At 36.0% G+C, this 20,053-nt stretch overlaps 6 protein-coding genes across 7 annotated transcripts; 2 read left to right on the plus strand and 4 right to left on the minus strand.

Annotated features, from left to right (window-relative positions):
- Positions 1-170: 170 nt before the first annotated feature.
- Positions 171-3,632, minus strand: LOAG_01164 (hypothetical protein; the record flags this gene model as incomplete). Its single annotated transcript, XM_020445664.1, has 7 exons — positions 3,302-3,632; positions 2,622-2,875; positions 2,257-2,350; positions 1,754-1,839; positions 1,356-1,575; positions 697-972; positions 171-530 (listed from the first exon to the last, which is right to left on the minus strand). The coding sequence occupies exons 1-7, from the start codon at positions 3,545-3,547 to the stop codon at positions 171-173; spliced, it is 1,536 nt and encodes a 511-aa protein (XP_020303900.1). The 5' UTR covers positions 3,548-3,632.
- A 902-nt stretch (positions 3,633-4,534) lies between these two features.
- Positions 4,535-7,108, minus strand: LOAG_01165 (hypothetical protein; the record flags this gene model as incomplete). The annotated part of the gene is made up of 7 exons (XM_003136705.1): positions 4,535-4,651; positions 5,009-5,146; positions 5,286-5,383; positions 5,634-5,699; positions 6,080-6,199; positions 6,482-6,543; positions 6,909-7,108. 7 exons carry the CDS (start codon positions 7,106-7,108, stop codon positions 4,535-4,537), a joined length of 801 nt encoding a protein of 266 aa, XP_003136753.1.
- Positions 7,109-7,615: 507 nt separating this feature from the next.
- LOAG_01166 (autophagy protein Apg6 containing protein) lies at positions 7,616-10,305 on the plus strand (the record flags this gene model as incomplete). The annotated part of the gene is made up of 7 exons (XM_003136706.2): positions 7,616-7,764; positions 7,897-8,001; positions 8,092-8,250; positions 8,444-8,592; positions 9,061-9,292; positions 9,395-9,607; positions 10,117-10,305. The coding sequence occupies exons 1-7, from the start codon at positions 7,660-7,662 to the stop codon at positions 10,303-10,305; spliced, it is 1,152 nt and encodes a 383-aa protein (XP_003136754.1). The 5' UTR covers positions 7,616-7,659.
- Positions 10,306-10,996: 691 nt separating this feature from the next.
- On the minus strand, positions 10,997-12,840 carry LOAG_17129 (hypothetical protein; the record flags this gene model as incomplete). The annotated part of the gene is made up of 6 exons (XM_020449787.1): positions 12,708-12,840; positions 12,345-12,447; positions 12,067-12,188; positions 11,509-11,613; positions 11,151-11,240; positions 10,997-11,062 (listed from the first exon to the last, which is right to left on the minus strand). Exons 1-6 carry the CDS (start codon positions 12,771-12,773, stop codon positions 10,997-10,999), a joined length of 552 nt encoding a protein of 183 aa, XP_020306629.1. The 5' UTR covers positions 12,774-12,840.
- A 367-nt stretch (positions 12,841-13,207) lies between these two features.
- Positions 13,208-16,529, minus strand: LOAG_17130. Of its 2 annotated transcripts, XM_020449788.1 has the most exons (9): positions 16,467-16,529; positions 16,282-16,326; positions 15,744-15,818; positions 15,414-15,535; positions 14,907-15,117; positions 14,350-14,471; positions 14,031-14,154; positions 13,770-13,916; positions 13,208-13,435 (listed from the first exon to the last, which is right to left on the minus strand). In XM_020449788.1, exons 1-9 carry the CDS (start codon positions 16,467-16,469, stop codon positions 13,370-13,372), a joined length of 915 nt encoding a protein of 304 aa, XP_020306630.1. In that variant the 5' UTR covers positions 16,470-16,529; the 3' UTR covers positions 13,208-13,369. The 2 variants fall into 2 exon arrangements, with proteins under 2 accessions (XP_020306630.1, XP_003136755.2); XM_003136707.2 differs by lacking the exons at positions 16,282-16,326; positions 16,467-16,529 and having other exon boundaries at positions 15,744-15,896.
- Positions 16,530-18,221: 1,692 nt separating this feature from the next.
- On the plus strand, positions 18,222-19,708 carry LOAG_01168 (PRA1 family protein). The gene is made up of 3 exons (XM_003136708.2): positions 18,222-18,340; positions 18,760-18,969; positions 19,288-19,708. The coding sequence occupies exons 1-3, from the start codon at positions 18,230-18,232 to the stop codon at positions 19,537-19,539; spliced, it is 573 nt and encodes a 190-aa protein (XP_003136756.2). The 5' UTR covers positions 18,222-18,229; the 3' UTR covers positions 19,540-19,708.
- The last annotated feature ends 345 nt before the right edge of the window (positions 19,709-20,053 follow it).

Consider the following 20,053-nt stretch of genomic DNA (forward strand, 5'->3'; position numbering starts at 1 on the left):
GATTTGTGAAATATACAGTGGGGCACGTCTTTGTTTATCCCTAAGATCGACTAAGTTTTGGTGGCTTACTAGCATGAAAGTTGATAGGTAGGCAAGCAGTCACTGTTTCTAATACGAATTAAAGTGCTAGGTAACATCTTGAATTCATAAAATATGCAAAACAGCAAAACTCACTTGAAACTTTTTTTATGAGTTAATGAGTACCTATGAAGGTGTATAATTTTGTCAGCGCAGTAAACAGCGACAAGTAGTCCTTGGTAAGCACTGATAGCGGTTAAATTCTTGGAAGTAAGAGCTACATCCTGGATTGCCTCGAAAGTGCGTGGTTCTAAAAGGCGGATTTTCGACTGTCCAATATCATGGATAAACAGTTGCTTCTCGTCATCGATGCACAGTGCTCCAGGCTTTTCCACGGCAGCAATCATATTTCGGTCGCATATAGTGGATTCCCGAATACTAAGCAGCCAAATGTAACCGCGTTTTTGTTCTACAACCAAAACTTCTGTTATCACATCAATCACAGCCAACACCTGTAACTGTTTTTCCTTGTTACATATGAATGCTGCAAAAGGACAAATTTCAGGTTTCAGTGGCAACTAAGAAAAGTAAGCATTGAGGTAATCAGATGAATTCAAAAATTTACAAAGTTTCGATAATATACAAATGAGTAAGGAAATTGAAGTGCAAAGCACTCACCTGTATGTTAGAAAACCTTGCACTCCGTTTATGGCAAAGTTCAGTCCACTGACCATCAGTTGCAAGTTCATACAAAGCCGAAAACGTATCTCCAGTAACGCATAAATATATGTAACCATTTAATGCAATGCACAAATGCTCCCTAGTAACCGTCTCATTCTCTATCCATTTTGGCCCTTCAATCCTCGAAACGAATTCCAGGTTTTCGTTAAATTTGATCAAGTTACGTTTCCATACTGTTTTGTTTCCACTTCCATCTCTTACCATTGCGGAAACCTACAACTGTTTCAATTATGTTTTGTCATTCGTCTTTGAAACTTCCTAGAATTTATCACAAACTGTAATCTATGAAACTAGCTTCAGAAATCATAACACGGGTATGTTAGTTACCATACTGTACCACTGATATCGAAATTGCCACGACTAACAAATGATTATTACAACTAACTAAATTTCATTTAATTCAAATTAAGATGCAAATAACTGAAGCATGAAATAGACTGAAAAGTAGTAACATTCTTCCAGCAGCAAACAGGATCGACCATTCATTTGATGAATCAATACTACTGTCGTAGAAATTAGAACAGCAACTGGAGCACAGTATAGTTTCTCGACATTGTTTTTTACGATTAATTCTATCCTATTTTGAAGGAATTTACCAAAATTTTATTATCTGGAGTGTATACAGCAGACTGCGGCCATTTCCACTCTGAACTTGAAACTTTCTTGATGAGCCCAAATTCTACAGAGAAAAGCAGTAAACCGTTGTCTTGATCCGTGACAACGATTTTATCGGTGCTCTGGAGAAACGTAACACTGTTTGGTTGTAATAAATCGCTGTTACTAATATGTGAACTATCCACTCTTTGCCATTCCGTCCTTTAAAACACTGAATAAAGAAAATTGCCTAAATAATGACCTAGTCCAAAATTATGATAGGGACTTAAAATTAGAGTAATGTCTCATCGTTTTCTCTCCGGAAATCATCTGAAGGAGATATATTGACACCCTGGGTTTCTATGTGCTAAAACCGATTTAAAAATAAAGCAGAACCTACTGGGATAGGTTTCCTTCCGTCTTACTGCTCTGGCTTATTCCACTTTCTTCTTGATCTGCACTATGTTCAACCAGGCGTTGTTCGAGCTTCAATAGTTAATAACACTGAAGGTCAGTAGTAGTGTATGTTTTGAAATCAAACCAAAACCATAAAAATTTCAAGATTAGTTTCCAAATCTGATAAACAATCCCTAAGCAATACTTTGAGATATAAATTCTGATGTAAACCAACTTTCTGCAGCTATGCATTAAATTTAACTGCTAATCATTTTTAGCGGTGCCAGTTCAGCTGGATAAGGAATGATAGAATTTGAAAACATCTTCGTTGAATTCACTTTTCAATAAGCTGTGACAAAGATTTTAGTAGGTTTTTTTTGCACCAACAATGACGAACAGGGTGTTCGATTGAACGACCATCAACAAAGGAAAAGTACAGATCAAGTCAGCGGATTACTGAATAGCTTTATTATTGCTCGGAAATCATGTCTGCACATAAATGCAAACCTCTTGTTTCGCAATAGTAAGTTGTTCATTTTGTCTTGCAACTTCCTCCATTTTTTCAGTGATCTTTTGGCATTCCTGCTGTTTCTCTTCCAATCTGAGAAAAGTAAAGCACACGATGGACGAAAAACATCTGGCAATACAAACCGAAACTGAGAGAATTTAACTCAAAAACATAATTTTATAACTAGAAATTTTTTGTAGTTTAATTTTTTGTGAAAATGATCTACGATATAAATAGATTCCACAAAATGAAAAATTTGAAAATGGGTAAACGTAGGCTGAATAAAATGTAATTTTTTGTGTAATCCGAAAAAAAAAATGCTAACTCAACAGTATTTCTCTTATAACTAAAAGGAAGCAGCAACCTAAGAAGCGTCTCCTTTTGCTGTTCAGTGATTTGTTCAGAACGGTTGCACAGATCACCAATTAGATTTATTGTTTGTTTCGCATTATCATACAGTTTTTTCTCATATTCCGTGATATCAAAGTCTTCAATGGAAATAGAATTTCCATCCTCCTCATTTTCCTTAAGGAATTCAGCGGGTACCTTCTTGTTATTTCCATTAAAGAACTGAACAGTGATATGGGATGATACATCGTTACCGACCGTAACTTTATCCTGAAACTTCGAAGAAGATAGTCAACTGAACGCAACTGTAGATATGAAATGATATCAGGATTGAGGATATGACTATATAAGTGATCATTAGTGACAATTCAACAGAACAAATTAAAAATGCATTAAAAAACGAGGTCCTGTCATATATTTGCCAACCGATCAAGATTTCAAGAAGCGGCTTTGTAACTACCTGCTTCGATACCTTGCGCTGATATCCACAGTCATGAATTCAGATTGCTATAACGATTGATTAATGTGATGATCGATGTAAGAAAATTATTTTTTACAGGTAGGCTTTTCCTATCATCCATTATTTAGAGTGTTGGAAAACTCGATCCTTCCTGCTTGTCATACAAATTGAAGTTTAGGAAAAAGAACTGACCAAAGTCTCACTCACTACACAAATTATTAGAAAAATGTGTACACCTGCGGTGAGGAACTGTCAACAGAGGCAGTTATGGAGGTAGGAAGTTGAGATACAAGCCCAGCATCGTTTGGGACTTTTTCCTTAATCCATACGATATCGTCGTATTCCATCAGGAGATGTTTAGACAGGGAACTGGATGATGTCGGTGATGTTAAACAGTTTGAGAACAGTTGTTTCGGACACACCTCCAATCTGCATTGCATAACATTAGCTGCTTCTCCGTCTGCTTCATGCCCCACAACCATTTTACATTCCAGCTATATGGAAAAAAAAGTAAATCTTCCTCCAACTGCAATTTCGACCTGAATCCTTCACGAAATCATGCCTAAATAATCTCACTTTGATTCCGGGGGTGAAACGCTGGTCATCAGCCAGAATAACACACTAAATTAAATCGGAAACAGATCGAGCCCAGTTGTTACTGCACCTCATCTGGTTCAAAGTACATAATCCAAACTACCGAACACAAAAGCCTTCCGGCAGATTCATATACCACTTACTCAGTAAATGATAAGATTATAGCCAGAGGAATACCGTTTATTGCCTAAAATAACCTTGACTAAACAACGGTCATTTCAACAGTTGAACTTGATGATCACTGTGGACATGCAACTCTGATGTTTTATTCGGATCGCATTATTCATCAGAAACCAGAGTCATCGATATCGGAATGTGCTGAATTAATGAATTTCGTTTTCCTACCTCAAATCTTGACACTAACAGAGCAGTAGAAATGTGTACATCCCTTCCCATTCGATATTCTTTGTCTTCAGTCAGCTTAGCAAATAAGTCTTATCTACGTGAAATCGTTTCTCTTTTTTTGAATTCGATCATTCATGATTTAGCAAAATCTCACACCGAATGAAGTGTATGTTCATGTATTATGTCACCAATTTAAAGCATTCAAATAAGTTCAACCAATTTATATAACAACCCAAATAACTAAAATTGATATTGTACCACACATACGAATATTATTTTTAAAGCCGCTCTGTATGCAACTCTTTCTTGCATGGTACTTCTTCAAAAAAGTTTGTAGTTATTAACCGCTGTTAACGTCCATTTAATGAACATTAGTTACAAAACTATAAAAAAAACATCCGCAAGGACAAGAACGACCAGATATTAAATTATAATCTTAAGATGGAAAGAAATTATATAAAAATTTGGAAAAGTACAATAAGTGAACACCTTTCCAGATAAATCATTTAGGGAAGCATATCGAGCAATATCTAATCTAAATATTGCGATAACCATCTGAAACCTTCCCCATATCCTTGACGCCTTAAAACTGAGCACATAAAAACTTCCATTGGTCTCGACGATATATCCATTCTCGAAATTTGTCCCTAAATAATAATATTTGAAAACTCAGTGAAATTTGGAAATATTAGTTCAGACATAATGTGGAATATGTTCAGGAAAATTGGCTCCGTATTAAAGTAATTTTAAACCACGAATTGTTTTCTAAGTGTCTCAAATCACAAAAAATTATAATGACCAGTGAGGGACCAAAAAAAGGAATTTATGCATAGCTACTAAAAGGAATTTATGCATAGCTACTGAATCCAGATGACTTAATAGATAATCAATTTCGCAGGTCTACTTAAAATGAACTGAACTAAGATGAAAATGAACTGTCTACTTAAAATGAACTGCAACCTCCTCTGTTAGAAATAAAAACCAAAAAATCTGTACAAACGAACCTTTCCAGTGGTCAAATTTGATACCCCCAAATGCCATTTTAGCTGATCTTCTCCTAATGCATTTGGTTTATCAATCTTATTCCCGAGAATCAGAAGTGGACAAGAAGCCACTTGCTCATCGCCCAACAAGCTTTCGAGCTGAAAACACAGAGAAGTTAAAGCACTATATCCGATTTAAAATATTAAGTGGTTGTTGTACCTAAATAACAATCGAATTACACAATTTTTCTTTTCTGCGTTTTCCAGTGGCTAAAGAAACGAATTCAGTAAACAGCACCTCACGCCTACTTTCCGCAATCCGTTCAACATCAGCACAATCCACCAAAAATACAATAGCGTCTACAGCTGGAAAATAATCCTTCCAAACACGGCGTGCTGAAAGTGTTTCATTATTTCAATTCTATGGAATAAACGCCATTGATCTCATAGAGACGAGATAATTTCATTGCTGTTTGCGTAATAATTGCGATTTATGACGAAAAATTGCAGTTTAACATAATGCGCTTAAAACTCAACCAGTGAGGTTATAAAATGCATTCACTACCTTATATCATAAGACCTACGTCATCAGCATAATAAAAATCTCGTCAATGTTTAGATTATACAAATAAATTACCAAACTAACCTTGTTCATGCCCACCAAGATCAAATGTTGTGAAGCGAATACCACCCAGTGAGAGTTCTTCAGAAGCTGGAATCACCTCATTTAATATACTATAAATTGAAAGCAGTGTCAACGGAACGGAATCAGTAAAAAGCCAGGTATGCACAACGTCTATGATCTTAAAATTTTCAAGCGAATGGTGCATAAATGTTCTGTAAACATAGAGAATCATTTTTTCTTCTCCCCCTTCTTTTTCTGTCATTTGTAAAAAAGTACAGATCAGCTCCTCCTTTCTCAGAATTTTATTTTCACGAAGCATAAAGTGTAATATTTCCCAAATTTTCGTCAAGATGATCATATACAGTGAAGAAAGTTATGTGTGTGTAAAAGAATGACACATTATCAATACCATAACACTTTCGAAGCATAAAAGGGTAATTCTAATATCATCACACGAAAGAGCTTACTAGGATGAAGTGTAGGAACATGCTGGGCCATACGATCATCTTTCAACATATGAAGAAGTGTCGTTTTACCAGCGTTATCCAGTCCCAAGAAAACTAATTTACCATTTTTCTTTGTCAAACCTGTAAAAACATGTCAAATGAAGCATTAAATTCAAAACATGGGTAGATGACACGACTTGGAAATTGTCGCATGTTGTCTAGTTTTAAACGTATAAGCAAATCACGTATTTTATTGTTGTACAAATACTAAAAGAGAAATACTCAGTAAGCTTCGAGGATTTCCCTTGATGCCTTTTTATGCATAATTCATTTCAAATCTGTTGAAGAGTTATGGATTAGATATACACCGTCAGAAAATAATATATGGACGTGCTTACCGAGATAATTAAGCATGCCGGATACCCAATCCCACAACCAAGACATCCCGAAAATTCTTGGCGGTCACACACCCCACCGTTTCGGTGCTAAAAACGCAAGACATATACAGCCAAAGTAATCGTAATTATTAGGACACATTTCACGCGTACATTACTAAGCAAACATACCGTGTGGAAAATATTGCTGTGACTATAAATGTCGGTCGTTTATCACGGTACATCTTCAAACTTTTCCTTGAATTTTTACGAAGTAAAATGGTTGTGAACACGCTGATACCAACACCTATTCCGAGAAACTTCTTCCGAAGACCTCATACTTCCAGTGGCTGCACCGTTAGAACATATTTATCTCATGACATAACTTTTAACATTTGTTTTGAAGATGTTACCAAGCAAATACCACAAAAAAGGATGTGTTGGTTTCCTTTACTCACCCAATAAGCTCCACTTACCAAGCAATGAATCTGCCCCCAGACCCATTTACTAGACAACGCACACCACCCGAGTACTGACCAACACCAAGCACCCGACTACCCCGTTGTGCAAATACATCCCGACAGTGAACGTGTCCACCGACGTACATGGTATTACTATCACAGCCCTTTGAGAGCCCACTCACTTTTACAGCTCGATAGTTGTTCTTCCTTGGCATGCTGCAAATATGGTGGCTCAAGGAATTCGCAAGTTTGAGATTTTCGAAATATTGCCGATTCAGTAAACACTCAATTGGAGGGACATACGATCTTAATCCAACAACAGTCTTAAAAGTAGGCACTGAAAACTTGAGGTGAAGAAGGACAGAGGGTTGTGGCATTGTGGAGAAATATGTCCTCAGGATTTATAGATATTGGAGTGCATACACCGGACCGTTATTTTGCAGTCGTACTTACTCGATAAAATGCACTTCTGCTCTCTTTTCTTCACGTAGAACATTGTTAAAGAGGTCCAGGTAGCTAAGACCTTTCAGTAATATTGAATGGCATGCGCGATGGTATCCTGAGAAAAATGAATCACATAGAACTAAGAACAAATAAATTTGAGATCGGAAACGTAAGTGATCTTTAGATTCCTTTGCTACTAAGTTAGTATGAAGTGGTAATGGAATGCGTTTTGTTAATCGTTTTGTGTTATAACTTAAGAGAACAAGCAGTACTTGCTTTTGCAGACTGCACAATTCACCAAAAACAGATTCATTGCTGCGAAATGGATGACAACGTCCCAACATGCTTCAATTGTCAGAATAAGTTGGTTTTGGATGAGAGCGTTTTCGAGTGCTTTGGAGACCAACAAAATTCGTTTTTAATTGAGGTATCAGTTTATCTAGTTTGTTTCAGTCGGATTATAGTTTTTTCCACCATCATATTTTGTTTTGTCGAAGTTTCACTATCCTGGAAATGCAAATTTCTTGGTGTGAGTAACGCATGCTATATTTTTTTCCAGGAAGATCCATCATTTTGCTTCCAAGAAGGTTCTTCAGCAGCGACAGGGAATCTGTTTGATATAATATGCAGTTCAAATTCAGCTCTAAAGGGACCGATGTGTGAGGTGGATTTGTCATACCAGTTGTCCGGGTTGTATTTTATAGTGTTCCTTCCTGGCTAGTCGTGTCTTATCTCATTACTAAACGAAATTCAGGATTGTACAGGGCAGCTGCTTTCGGGGATGGATCAACATTTAAAAGAACTAGATGAAGAATGTGCACAGTACCGTGAACTGCTTGATTCGTTGAAAGAAGGGAGGGATGCTCGCTTAATGGACAGAAATATCGTAGCAGCAAAGCTTACAGCTATGAAGGTAACACAAGTCTATTATTCATTTTGGCAGAATCATCCAGTTGTAATTGTATCAGTCTTAATATGCCTGTAGAACTATAGCACTGTAAGCGTATCCTATCGTACTTCAGGCTGGTCTTTCCTTTAAACGGATAAAGAGGAATTCAAAATAGCGTTCGACATCATGTGATTATTTTACATCGTTTTTTCTATAGAATGAAGAAGCTTCTTTGTTGGTAGAATCAAAGAAATTGGAAGCTGAAGAGGCAAAATTGGACGCGGAATTAAAAAAGAAGAAAAGTGAATTATATGCAGAGAATGAATCGGCAGAATTGTTATGGAGAGTATTTCGTGACAACCACAGGTTTTCATTTATCTTTGTATAATTTGTTAGAAAGTCATTCGCATGCGTGCCAGAAGAATAGATAGAAAGGAAGGAGGAGGATAATAGGTTATTTCATCTTGTCAAAGTTATTTTCGCAACCTCTAATTTTTTCGTATACATTGTTTCATGTTTCTCCTTCAACAGTATTAACCGCTGTTTAAAAAATGATGGTGAAGTATGGAGTGTTAGGTTTCCTTCCGCGTTTCAGAAAGCTGTGATAAACATTCGAGACAATCAAAAGTTCCTTTTTTAATGTCTGGTAAACAAATAAGGCACCATTAAGAAAGAAAAAGTCGTGTAAGACAGCATCATCATATGATTGGCCGTAACATCTATTTGGGTATATTCAAGGTGTGGGTATTACGTTGTATCTGTAATCCATATTTCAGTTGATTCTTTCAGAAGTGATGAGATACTATTTCTTTTTTTGCGACATGAATATTTAAGGCAGTTAATCAGAATGGAAATGAAAGAGCAGGATCTGGAAGCTGAGGTGCATTGTTTGAAAAGTCAGCGTGACAGACTGTCGAAAATCAACGTGTTAAATACAGCATTTCATATCTGGAAGCAAGGGAGTTTTGGTACAATTAATGGTTTTCGTCTTGGTCAGCTGCCACATTCTCAGGTTGAATGGAGCGAAATCAATGCTGCATGGGGACAAGTGGCTTTGCTGATCAACGTAAGCTTGAGCTGTTAGCTGTTTAACACTATTTACAGCATGGTCAGTTTACTGCTGGTTATTTTTTCCTGTGTTTAAAAGACTTAAGAAACGATGTTTCAGACTTTAGCAGATTGTCTTGAAGTTCAGTTCAGCTTATATCGTATTGTGCCAGTTGGCAGTCATTCATTTATCCAGTGTTTGGATACCGGGGTTGAATTGCCGCTTTTTGGCAGTGGCGGTTTTAAGCCATTTGGACAAAAAAAATTCGATGAAGGCATTTGTGCTTTTATGGAATGTTTCTGTCAATTGCAGAGACATATTGAACGTGCGCAGGTAGAAATGTTACACTTTGTGTTAATTCATCATTCGATGTTTTTGTTTTATACTACTTTTAGAAATATTCCTCCAAACTACCATTTTGGATGTGAGACAATTCATTTTAGCAATTTTTGTAATCGTTAACAGTATACGGGTATAATATCGTCAACACTATGCGGTATAACACCTGCATACCGTTTACAATGATGCACAAAGCATCTCATACACTCTGTGACTATATTATACGTTAGAGGACATTAGTGAACCTTTAGCGAAGAAATCACCATGAACGAATGTGGAGTAATGATAATAAGTAAACTACGGCGAATCTACCCACTTATTTATTCTGTCCTTATCAACTGCTCCAACTGTGTACCCTATCCGTCTTCGTGAACTTAGGAAGAAATGTACACTAGAACGTGTGGAATGCAGTGAAACCAAAATTCCTCACATTACATCATTGTTCTAGACTTACCGATAAAAATTATTTAAACGTGATATGGATTAAGTTGAACTAGTTTTAGTTTCGCTTCCCTCATCGAATGTACAGAGAACATATTGAGGACAACAAAATGGAGTATTCTGTTAAAATGCAATTCAACGCCGAAGAAAGGTGGACAAAGGCGATGAAATGTCTTCTGATCAATTTTCGTTGGGCGATTTCCTATGTTGTGCATTCCAAAATATTGCGAACTGAAGCAGTTTTCTCGTAGTTGTAAGTTCCTTGATATGAAGTGTGACTAATATGTTTGTATAGCCGAGTCCTCACTCAAATCGTTGATTTTGGCATAGATTGGAATGAAATTTCTGTTCAATTTCCTACTTCTTTATGGTTCGTAGCTGACCGTTTTCATGTGAAAAAGTTGTACCGTCAACCACATAACGTTCTTTAAAAGTCATATCGAGGATGTTATACATCGGTTTCATGGACGACTTTCTTAGCCACAGCTTTCGGCATATAACGCCCCCATTCTTTTTAATGTCATCTATAGTTCCTTGCTTGTGTTTATAGTTCTTCCTGACTTGTTTATAGTTTCTGCTGTTGTGCTTGACTAACAAACTTAAAACTTTATTCTGGATGTCTCATTAAGTTGATCCATATGTAAGCTGTACTGCGCTATCAGTTTTACAGAAGCGTGATATAACTACTAAAACGCAGAAAAAATGAGATAAACAATGGAACTTTATGCAACCTTGTCAATTTAATTCAGTTATAAAGTAGTAAATATTAAGTGGGACTCACGTATAAGCCAACCTATAAAACTGCAAACAAAGGTTTTCAAAATCACGGTAAATAAAATATCACCATAGTATAAGACCGTTCAACATGTATTCGACCAAACTCATTACAGTCAACTACAGAACATTGGATTGTCATATGCATTACTTCCATTGTGCTAGTTGTCATAAAACTGTATGAACTTTCCAGAGGCCATCGTTCAAATGGTGTAGGTTTTCAATGCCAATACCCTGAAAAGCATTAACTTATTGGAGTGTTAAACTAACCATGCGATCCTGCTTTTTTCTTTCATTATAAATATAAAAAATCAAATTTCACCTTATTCACTGTTAGTATTTCTTCTGCAGACATTTTTGTAAGACCTATCGCCAACGCGTGCTTCTTTCCCTCCGCCATTAGAGCTACGACCTGAAATTTAAAATATTTTTCAAAAGCGAGAAACAACTTAGCAAAATACATAACACGTCCGGAACACGAAGTGGAGGACAGGACACTGATAAATATGTAGAAGTTTGCCGCATTATGTCGAAGCTCACACCGCTCGTACAAATAAGAGGTTTACTCTACCGAAGTACAGAGATATCATAGAAAAAAGAAGTCCTGTGTATAGAATTTTATATGACATACAGAAATCAGTGTAAAAAGAAATGCATTCAAAAAAAAAAAGAAAACGCACACTATTTTCGGGGACATCTACATTTAACCTGGCACCTGGACTGGTTAAACCACGACACATGATTTGAGATCCATTGAGGACAAACTTAATGGCACCTTTATCGACCTAAAACAGATTGGGAAATCTTTTCATGTCACCATGTTTTCAGGAGCTTAATGATGTGTCTTTCCACTTGAACTTTAATGTTTCGAATAAGATTCCTGGCTTACAAATCTTTATAATAAAAACACTGAGTCACAAATCTCCACAGAAAGTGCTATTGTTCATCTCAACACTAAGTATCTTTAAAAGCGAACTAGTCGAACTTTGACGCACTAACCAGTGACGTAAAGAGGATTTTGGTAAAGGTAAGTCATGAGGGAGGGAAGCGCATAAATTCACATAAATTATTTATCAGAAATGTGAATACTCGCACGGAATTAAAGCTTTCACTGTCGCTTCTTAACTGAGTATACTATCAATCACGGCATATACAAGAAAAAAAAGAAAAAGTCATGCCAATAGCTGGAATAAGCAGAATAAAGCTATCCAAAGTTTAGAAGTATTTAAATCGTCAACCTTTTCATGAGGCAAAATAAAAGGGTACTGATGAAGGAGGCGAAGAGTAGGGAAATACGGCACATCTCTCGGTTTGATAAACAGTATCTTCCCGTCACAATCAGCAATGAGTTCGACATGTTCTGGAAATCTATATTACATTAGCGGAATAAGTTATGATGGCGAAAGATATTTCATGACGATGAATGAATGTCTCAACAATGATCAACCAAAAAATATGGTTCAAAAAGTCGTCTTAAACACGACCTCAAAATTCATTGGACAGAACCGAAACAAACCTTTGCATTTGATCAGTTTAAAACTGTCCTTTTTAGGCAATATATCGTTAATATAATCATCTAGTAAAGGCAATTGCTCCAGTATTTTCGATCGTATTGATTTCTGAAATAAAACAAAGTACCCAAAACAAATACGAAAATTGCAACACATCCATGGATGTAACTCCATAAAAGACTTCTAAATTTCGGCACTAGATAATCCATAACATTCGAGACTGATTACTGCAGCTACATCATATATATAACCTACAACATTCAGAGAATTGACTGAGGTGAAATACGCAACAATATTGTTTCTAGAAATCCCGAAACCTTGACAAACTCCTTAGACGATGAAATGAATTGAAAGATATCAATTTGAACCTGAGCTGACGACTTCAACTGCTGAGTACCGATTATGTCTTCTTTCTCGTCGAACTTTCTGAACATTTTAACGGAATTTGAACATACGAATTAAACTGTCCCTGAATATGCGTTGGTTACACTCTGAAGCATGAAACCAATCAATCAATCAATTATAAGGACTTATTGGAGAATATTTGTAATTGAATATAGTAATCAGAGATACTGCGATGCAGAACTACAGCAGCCACTAATATAAATTAACAAAGTCACTAATGCATCCATCCAACTAACTGAAGCTATCTGTAAAATCCAACGAAGCCACAAAGAATAAACGCATAATCTAAAAACAAATGGCGAGTATAATAAAATGCAAATAAAAGTAGGAAACTACACCAGCTAGAAATTTCTTTGTCTGCAGCAATTAAAAAAGTAAAACATTAGATTGACGCATTAGAAAGGTGACGGTAATCGATGAAAACACTTTTTTTCCTTTTTTTTAGAGAAAAAAGATATTTATTCTTAGAGAAGTTTAAAACAGCATAAATGATAATTACTGCAAAGCATATACTAAACATGGGAAAGTACTCTAACTCTGGACGATAAGCATTCTCACCTAAACATAATTTTTTAATCAATTCAAAAAATGAACAACAATATGCATGAAGACGCACATGAACATGTCACTTTTCTTCTGGCTCAGAAATACGTACCCATTCATTTTGGATATTTTCCTTCCATAAAGAAATCTGAAAATGGAACATCTGACAGAATCTCATTATTACGTAGTATAGTAGAGGTCTTAAAAATATTGCTTTACTACAAATTGAATTAGTTCCATTTTTTTAAAACTTTTCTAACGAATGCGCTATTCACCTTTGTAGGTATAAAAAGGAAAAAAAAAACTTGCGCACACTCTAAAAAACACACTACAGCTTAACAAAATGTGAAACGCATTTTCCTTTAAACGAGGTCATTTTTTATTAAATAACAGCAGATTATAAATAGACTCTGCTGATTATAAATAAAGAAAAATTGGGAATACTTCGCATTAAAAAATTTAAATTTCAAATGATTTCCAACCTCATTGTCACCACCAGATACTGCAAGAACGGTAGCACAGAGAGACCAGCTAACATGCCATAAAATATCATCAAAGAGAACCAGTTCTTGGGCAGACCAGTGATGTTGATCAACGCTTGAACAACGCCAAATGATTACTTTTCTGTCCTACAGATATGACAGTTAACAAATGGGATATTTCAAAACGGTGATATTTTATCAAAAAGACATTGACTAAATAAAAATGCACAGTTTCGAAACGAACATGGATACGCAAAATACCTGTCCACACGAAGCAATTGTATTAACGTTATGAGCAGCTACTGGAGCCCAAGCGACATCACGTACCCAATCAGTGTGTCCTTCTAAAGCGATTTCTAATTCCCAAATCCCATCCTTCCTTTCCCTGCAAATAAACCATATTGACAATTACTTTGCTACCCTTCACAACTATTTTTTCCTGAAAGACAACTACTGGGAAATATTCGTTTTCAGGATTGCTCTTTGAAAAAGAATATACGGCATAGCAATACAGAAAAGTACTTCGAGAATTCTTTAATCGACGATAACAGTAGCGATTTGATAACCAAAGCTTACCAACCTCCATATTTTAACAAAATTATCATTGCCACCAGAAGCCATTCGTTTATGTATGACGGGTGCATCACTGTGAACAAGGGAAGTTGAATAAACGGCAGGAGCCCAGGATACTGCATTACAACCCTGAAACTTAAATACAGATGAAATTTGTCCGTAAGCCCACAGAACTACATGGAGACGATGAAGCGAGGACAAAGTGTTTCATAAAGCTTTTCATAAACGAATACCATTAAATCACGTCTTATAAATGGACCATGCAGTCTCTAAATTCTCACACTGTGTAGATCTGTTCTAATTTCTTCTGTATGTAATAAATTTGCCATTTAGTTTTCATACCTACCTGTGTAACAAATCAACCCTCTATCAATATCATAAATAGAAAATGATCAATTAGTTAGCCGTTACATAAGCTGGACAGTCTAGGAAACTCTAACATTTTTCATCTAATTCAAAAACGCATACAACAATTTTAGATGTTGTAAAGTATACTATCCTCCTGCAAAAGATCTATGTGTTCCGGTTCACCCCATTTGATCCAAACTTGAGAATTTATAACACCTGTTCATGAGCTTTAGCAATAAGTTGATGTGTCCAAATTTTCGCTTTGTTGAAGCTCAATAGGGATATCGTGGTGTCAGTAGATGCACAAGCTAACGTAAGACCAAACTGGTAAGGTGCCCAACTTATCGAATTAACGCTTGCATCATGATGGTTCCATTCGTAAATTCTTTGCCATTTGCCAGAAATTTCTTTCCAAATGATAACTCGTCTGTAATTTCACATAATTTCAGAGAAAGGGCACTATAATGCAATAAATAAATAGTGGTGGGTTCAATCGTCGGAACGACGGCAATATTAAGGTTATCAAGAGATGTTACTGGATAAGCATATAACCACTGAATTTCGTGAATCGTAAACAGGTGACAAAATGAAACTGAAGGACTAAAAGTAAATATGTTCAGAACAGTGCGATGTGCCTTGTCGAAGTGCATACTCCTATTTGTTTCTTGATTTAAACTACTAACAATGCAACCTACAATAGGAAGACGTGATTTGACTTTTCACCTGTCATACGAGCATGAAGCTAAAACATTGTCAAATTTCGGATGTGCCCACGACACTTGCCAGACTGGACCAGTATGGCCATTTAATTCAGCAGAAGGATACGTCTGTCCCGACGGTTTTAGCTGGAATAAACCACTTCAACAGATAAGATCTACAAAGAAAATTAAACGTGATTCGAGCAAAACCAATCACTTCGGTTTCTCAGTTAGCGTCACGTATTTTCTTGGCTTCAAAATACTCAAGCAACTTTCAACTGTTCCCTTCCAGGATCAAACACTTATACTTTTCCATACCTCACACATAAAATCGGTCTAAAAAAATATAATGAACCTCAAATATTTTAATCAAATTATCACTGGAACAGGTAGCAAGCCGAGTACCATAATAATTCATTTGAGCGTCATGCTGAAAACAAAATTCCTCAGGAGAACAGCAACGAAACTCAGAAGAAATGAATGTGCAAATAAATATGATGATTATTGATGGCAACTCCCTTTACCCATACGTTTTGAACAGCTCGGTCTAAACTGTTTCACTTACCACTAGATCTGTTATCAGAAATTAAAGTGAAAAAAATAAATACACGCAGATATTCCTAGCAAAATCTACCAGGTTACGTCTCGACAAGGTCAGAAAGTGGTTCCTTAAATGTTCAAGCATAGTGCTCAACTAGACAAAAAATCCTATTCAGAGATCAATAAGATTCATATAGCTCTCTTATTCATCAGGTCAGCGTAAGACAGATTGTCGTGATGTAGTGCTATCAACAAAAAATAGCATTAAATAACCTAACGACCGTTGTCATAGTGCATTCAGCACTTCTACGTAGACATAATGACAAAGTAAAACGTGTGAACATTCAACTCACAATAGTAAGGCGATGGGCTGTATCAAGTTTTGATACAATTGTCACCTGAAATAGACAAAGGCAGAAACAAGGAGCTATATTAATAACGCAAAAAAAAGGTTCTATCAAAACATTATCATTAAGTAGTCATAATACAGGACTTGCCGCAATTATGCGTGTGACTGAATAAAATTGGGAATACTAACCATAACTTTCCGGTTGCTTCTCGTAGGACCAAATAAATCTTAAACGAATGCACCAACCTGCAAAGTAATTCTTCTAGTAAATGAAGTGAAGTAGGACAAAATAATTTTATTATATCTATCCAAATTTCGATAAGTTTACTGCACCTACTCAAATTTCGAACCAAACCCAGAGAAGAACCTTTCGCCACCATCGAACGGAAAAGCCGTAACTCTTATCCGGCTACTCAATTGATATCTTGGCATGGGCCTCTTCCGCAACGAGTTGTCCACGATTTTTTTTTTTTGCAGGATTCTGCGAGGTAAGAGTTTGCAAGGAAACCGGACAATTATATTTCCTAACATTACTCCATAGATCGGTGTTTCCAATGTTCACGTATTGTATGCACAATTGAGGTTACCTCTAGTCACCGGTATTGAATACACCAGATAAACCCCAGGGGCTAAATCTAGTTTCCCGGAAGGTGTTAGGGAAGTCGTTTAATAACCAAAAATGGAACTCATTCAAAAATTGGTGCTTGAAATATTAACAGTTCGTGCTGACTAAGGCCAAGTAAATATATTTGTCTTAACGATATTATTTAAAGTGCGCTATGATCCGAGACTGACATGACCTTTTGAAGGAAAATATATAACATTATCGATAGCAAACAGAGCAAAGAGGCAACAGAGCAAACAGAGGGTTTAAGTGATTATGGACGAGCTAGGTCATAGGAAAAAAAAAGTTGCTCTGAAACCATTAGATTTGGTGAATTGATATTATTTATGGCTTTCCCCGAAAGACCTTTTGTTATACTACTTTATCGAAAAAGTTTTAAACGAACAGATAGTAAGGATGAGTTGTTTTTGCAGCGGAAGATGCATTCAAATATTTGTTCCATTTTTTTTTATGAGATGTGCAGTACGCATATATTTCAAGTGGAAACAAGACGCCAATCTTCAAAGTGTTGACATAAGATATAGGCACAGGCACAGCTGTTTTCAGAATGACTCTGTTATCAAGGCCATCCTTTTCGGGATGAGTCCGGTTGGAATTTCATACTACAGTTATTTAAACATTTTACGGTGGTCTTAGGGTTTAACAGTGCCTACATAGAGACGTCCAGATGGGTTGCTACGTTCGATTATTCGACCATATTCTCATGATAAATTTACTGGGAAGTTTCACTTAAAGTGGTGGGTAATATAATTTGGAACATAGTGTGGAGAGTTTTCAGAGGACTGTTTATTGAGAGAGAATACCTCCGGATCATGGTCCTCGCAGCTGTCAATATATTATTAGTACTCCTTCGATCATTGTTCGTCGAAATTTCGGAATTGGTGAGCTGAGATGTCATTTCGAAAATGGAGTGATCAGAAACTATTTTGATTTCTGTTTTTTCCGCAATTTACACAAAATAATATTTTTTTTCAGTCGAAATCATTTCCCGAATGTTTTCTAATTGTACTGAATTGACAAAAGTTTGTTGCATAATCGATAAATTTGTGCCCAACGGATAACTTAAACAGGGACACCGCAAATTAGAATTTAAAAGATGCATCTTTTTGTCTTTATCCGGTTCAACAGAGTTGCGAAGCAACAAGTGACTATATCCACTGGCTAGTCATAGTAGATATTACGTTATAACATTACCACGGGAAGGGGGGAAAGATGGTTACTGACTGTGGCGGTATAGATACTAGTGGTACCACTGTAGTTGTTGTTCGATGAAACCGTCCGAATCACATTCTAAAAGGTGCAGCAAAAAAGTTATTTCATTTTAGCGATGACGCAAGAAGCCGTTGGTAAAGAAGAAAATTGGAAACTCATAAATGCTGTGCAGGTGCCACCCCTCCGTAATGTTCGCGAATTCTTCTTTGACAGATCGAGATTTGAGGTAGTTCTGATTTTATTCATTGGAAACGATGATGTCGTTTAGTTGATGAAGGTCACGAAGTTGTTTTCGCCCTCTTTTTTCCAGAAGTTAACCAGTGCAGTATGTTTTGCTGCCAGCATGTTTATTTCTCAAGTCTTTTTGATCGAAGCCAAGTCAAATAGGATCACAATACGCTAACTGTAATAGCAGTTTATAACATCCAAGTATTTTTGCGCCGAAATAATATTGCCTAGTGTTCTGTTTCGAGGGTTCACTTCATCCTTTTCTACCGCATCCCCTCATCTCATTTCATTGCCATCTCATCACATTTCCCTGTTTTTGCCATATTTGAATGGATTCATTTTTGTCGTTGAAGCTTTTCTCACCTTTGCAATACTTTTTTACCTCATGCAAAATCCATGATAGTGATTTGATTGCAGATCCCACCATTTCGTGATTTGGCAAAGTGGAATAATCGTATGTTGAGCAATTTATTATACTATCAGACAAATTATTTTGCTTTTATGTCACTTATCATATTGATTTGTGCATCAGTACAGTTACATGACGTTTTTATTGGATTGGTTGCTATCGTATGTGTGGCCACTGTACTCGCATTTTCGTTTTCGTCCAATCCCACGTTCGTACAAGTAAGCAAGCTAGTTCTGTTTCTTCTGATCAAAAGTGTGGTTGGACAGCTAATATTTGCAATTTAGTAGTAGTAAGGAGATCTCGTCCACGTCCTTTTTTTATCACTGTTTCTGGCTTAAATGTTGCACATATTTGTTTAATATTAATATGATTCTACTTACACTTTTCGATGAAGTTTTCTGATTTGTAAGCAGAATATTTCGGATGACGTGGCTTTGAATTTTGAGATGTATTTTCCTACAAAGTCTATGGGAGGTGATCTTTCTTACGATTTCTATCGATAAATGCTGACGTCAGAAATCGTCTTTTTTTTTCAGGCACGTCACGAACACACATTTATCACGTTGGGTGCTATTTTGCTGGCGTTTTATTTTTTCGTTTATGCTATAGTTCCAGTTGTAACCGTACTTTTTACATTCTCACTTCCACTGTTGTTAGTTTTAGTGCATGCATCAACCCGACTCAGAAGTCTTAAAGTTAAGGTCAATCATCAGCTCGAGCGAGTGGGTTTGAAGCATACGGTTATGGCCTGTTTGCTAGAGCGATGTGGTATTGAACTGAAGATATGATAATCACTGTTGTTTCAAAAAGATATGGTGGAATTTTCCAGTTGGGATTCACGGGTTTTTCCTTTCCATGTTATCGTCTTTTTTTTTTTGTTTCCTGTCTTTAACAAATATTTCCTCATCATACCGCCAATCGTTTCATTTGAAATTGAAATATCACGCTCTTCCATTTATAGACAGTTGCTGTTGAAATGTTAAATTTTTTTAGTAAGGTGCTGTTTTAACACATTTACTAACTGAAGTCTTTCGTTGTTAACATTTCTGCTTACTTCTTGATTAATTGTTTTTTTTGTACCATAGCTAGGATCAAACACTGAAATGGAAGAAACGTTGGTGTCAGTATGAGCCAGCACAAAGCTTTTGATATTTCCACAAAATAAGTAAATAAATAAATAAATAAATATATATATATATATACATATATATGTATATATATATATATATATATATATATATATATATATATATATATATATATATATATATATATATATATATATATATATATACTTATTAT

Source organism: Loa loa (genome assembly GCF_000183805.2).
Source record: "Loa loa unplaced genomic scaffold supercont3.43, whole genome shotgun sequence".
Taxonomy (NCBI): domain Eukaryota; kingdom Metazoa; phylum Nematoda; class Chromadorea; order Rhabditida; family Onchocercidae; genus Loa; species Loa loa.

Coding starts and splice junctions, on each gene's coding strand:
- LOAG_01168 (XM_003136708.2), top strand. CDS start 18,230: ATGACGCAAGAAGCCGTTGGTAAAGAAGAAAATTGGAAACTCATAAAT. Junction 18,341..18,759: donor TTGACAGATCGAGATTTGAG/GTAGTTCTGATT, acceptor ATTTGATTGCAG/ATCCCACCATTTCGTGATTT. Junction 18,970..19,287: donor CCAATCCCACGTTCGTACAA/GTAAGCAAGCTA, acceptor TTTTTTTTTCAG/GCACGTCACGAACACACATT.
- LOAG_17130 (XM_020449788.1), bottom strand. Junction 15,118..15,413: donor GCTTCATGCTCGTATGACAG/GTGAAAAGTCAA, acceptor GTGAAATTACAG/ACGAGTTATCATTTGGAAAG. Junction 14,472..14,906: donor TTGCTAAAGCTCATGAACAG/GTGTTATAAATT, acceptor TTTAAGTTTCAG/GGTTGTAATGCAGTATCCTG.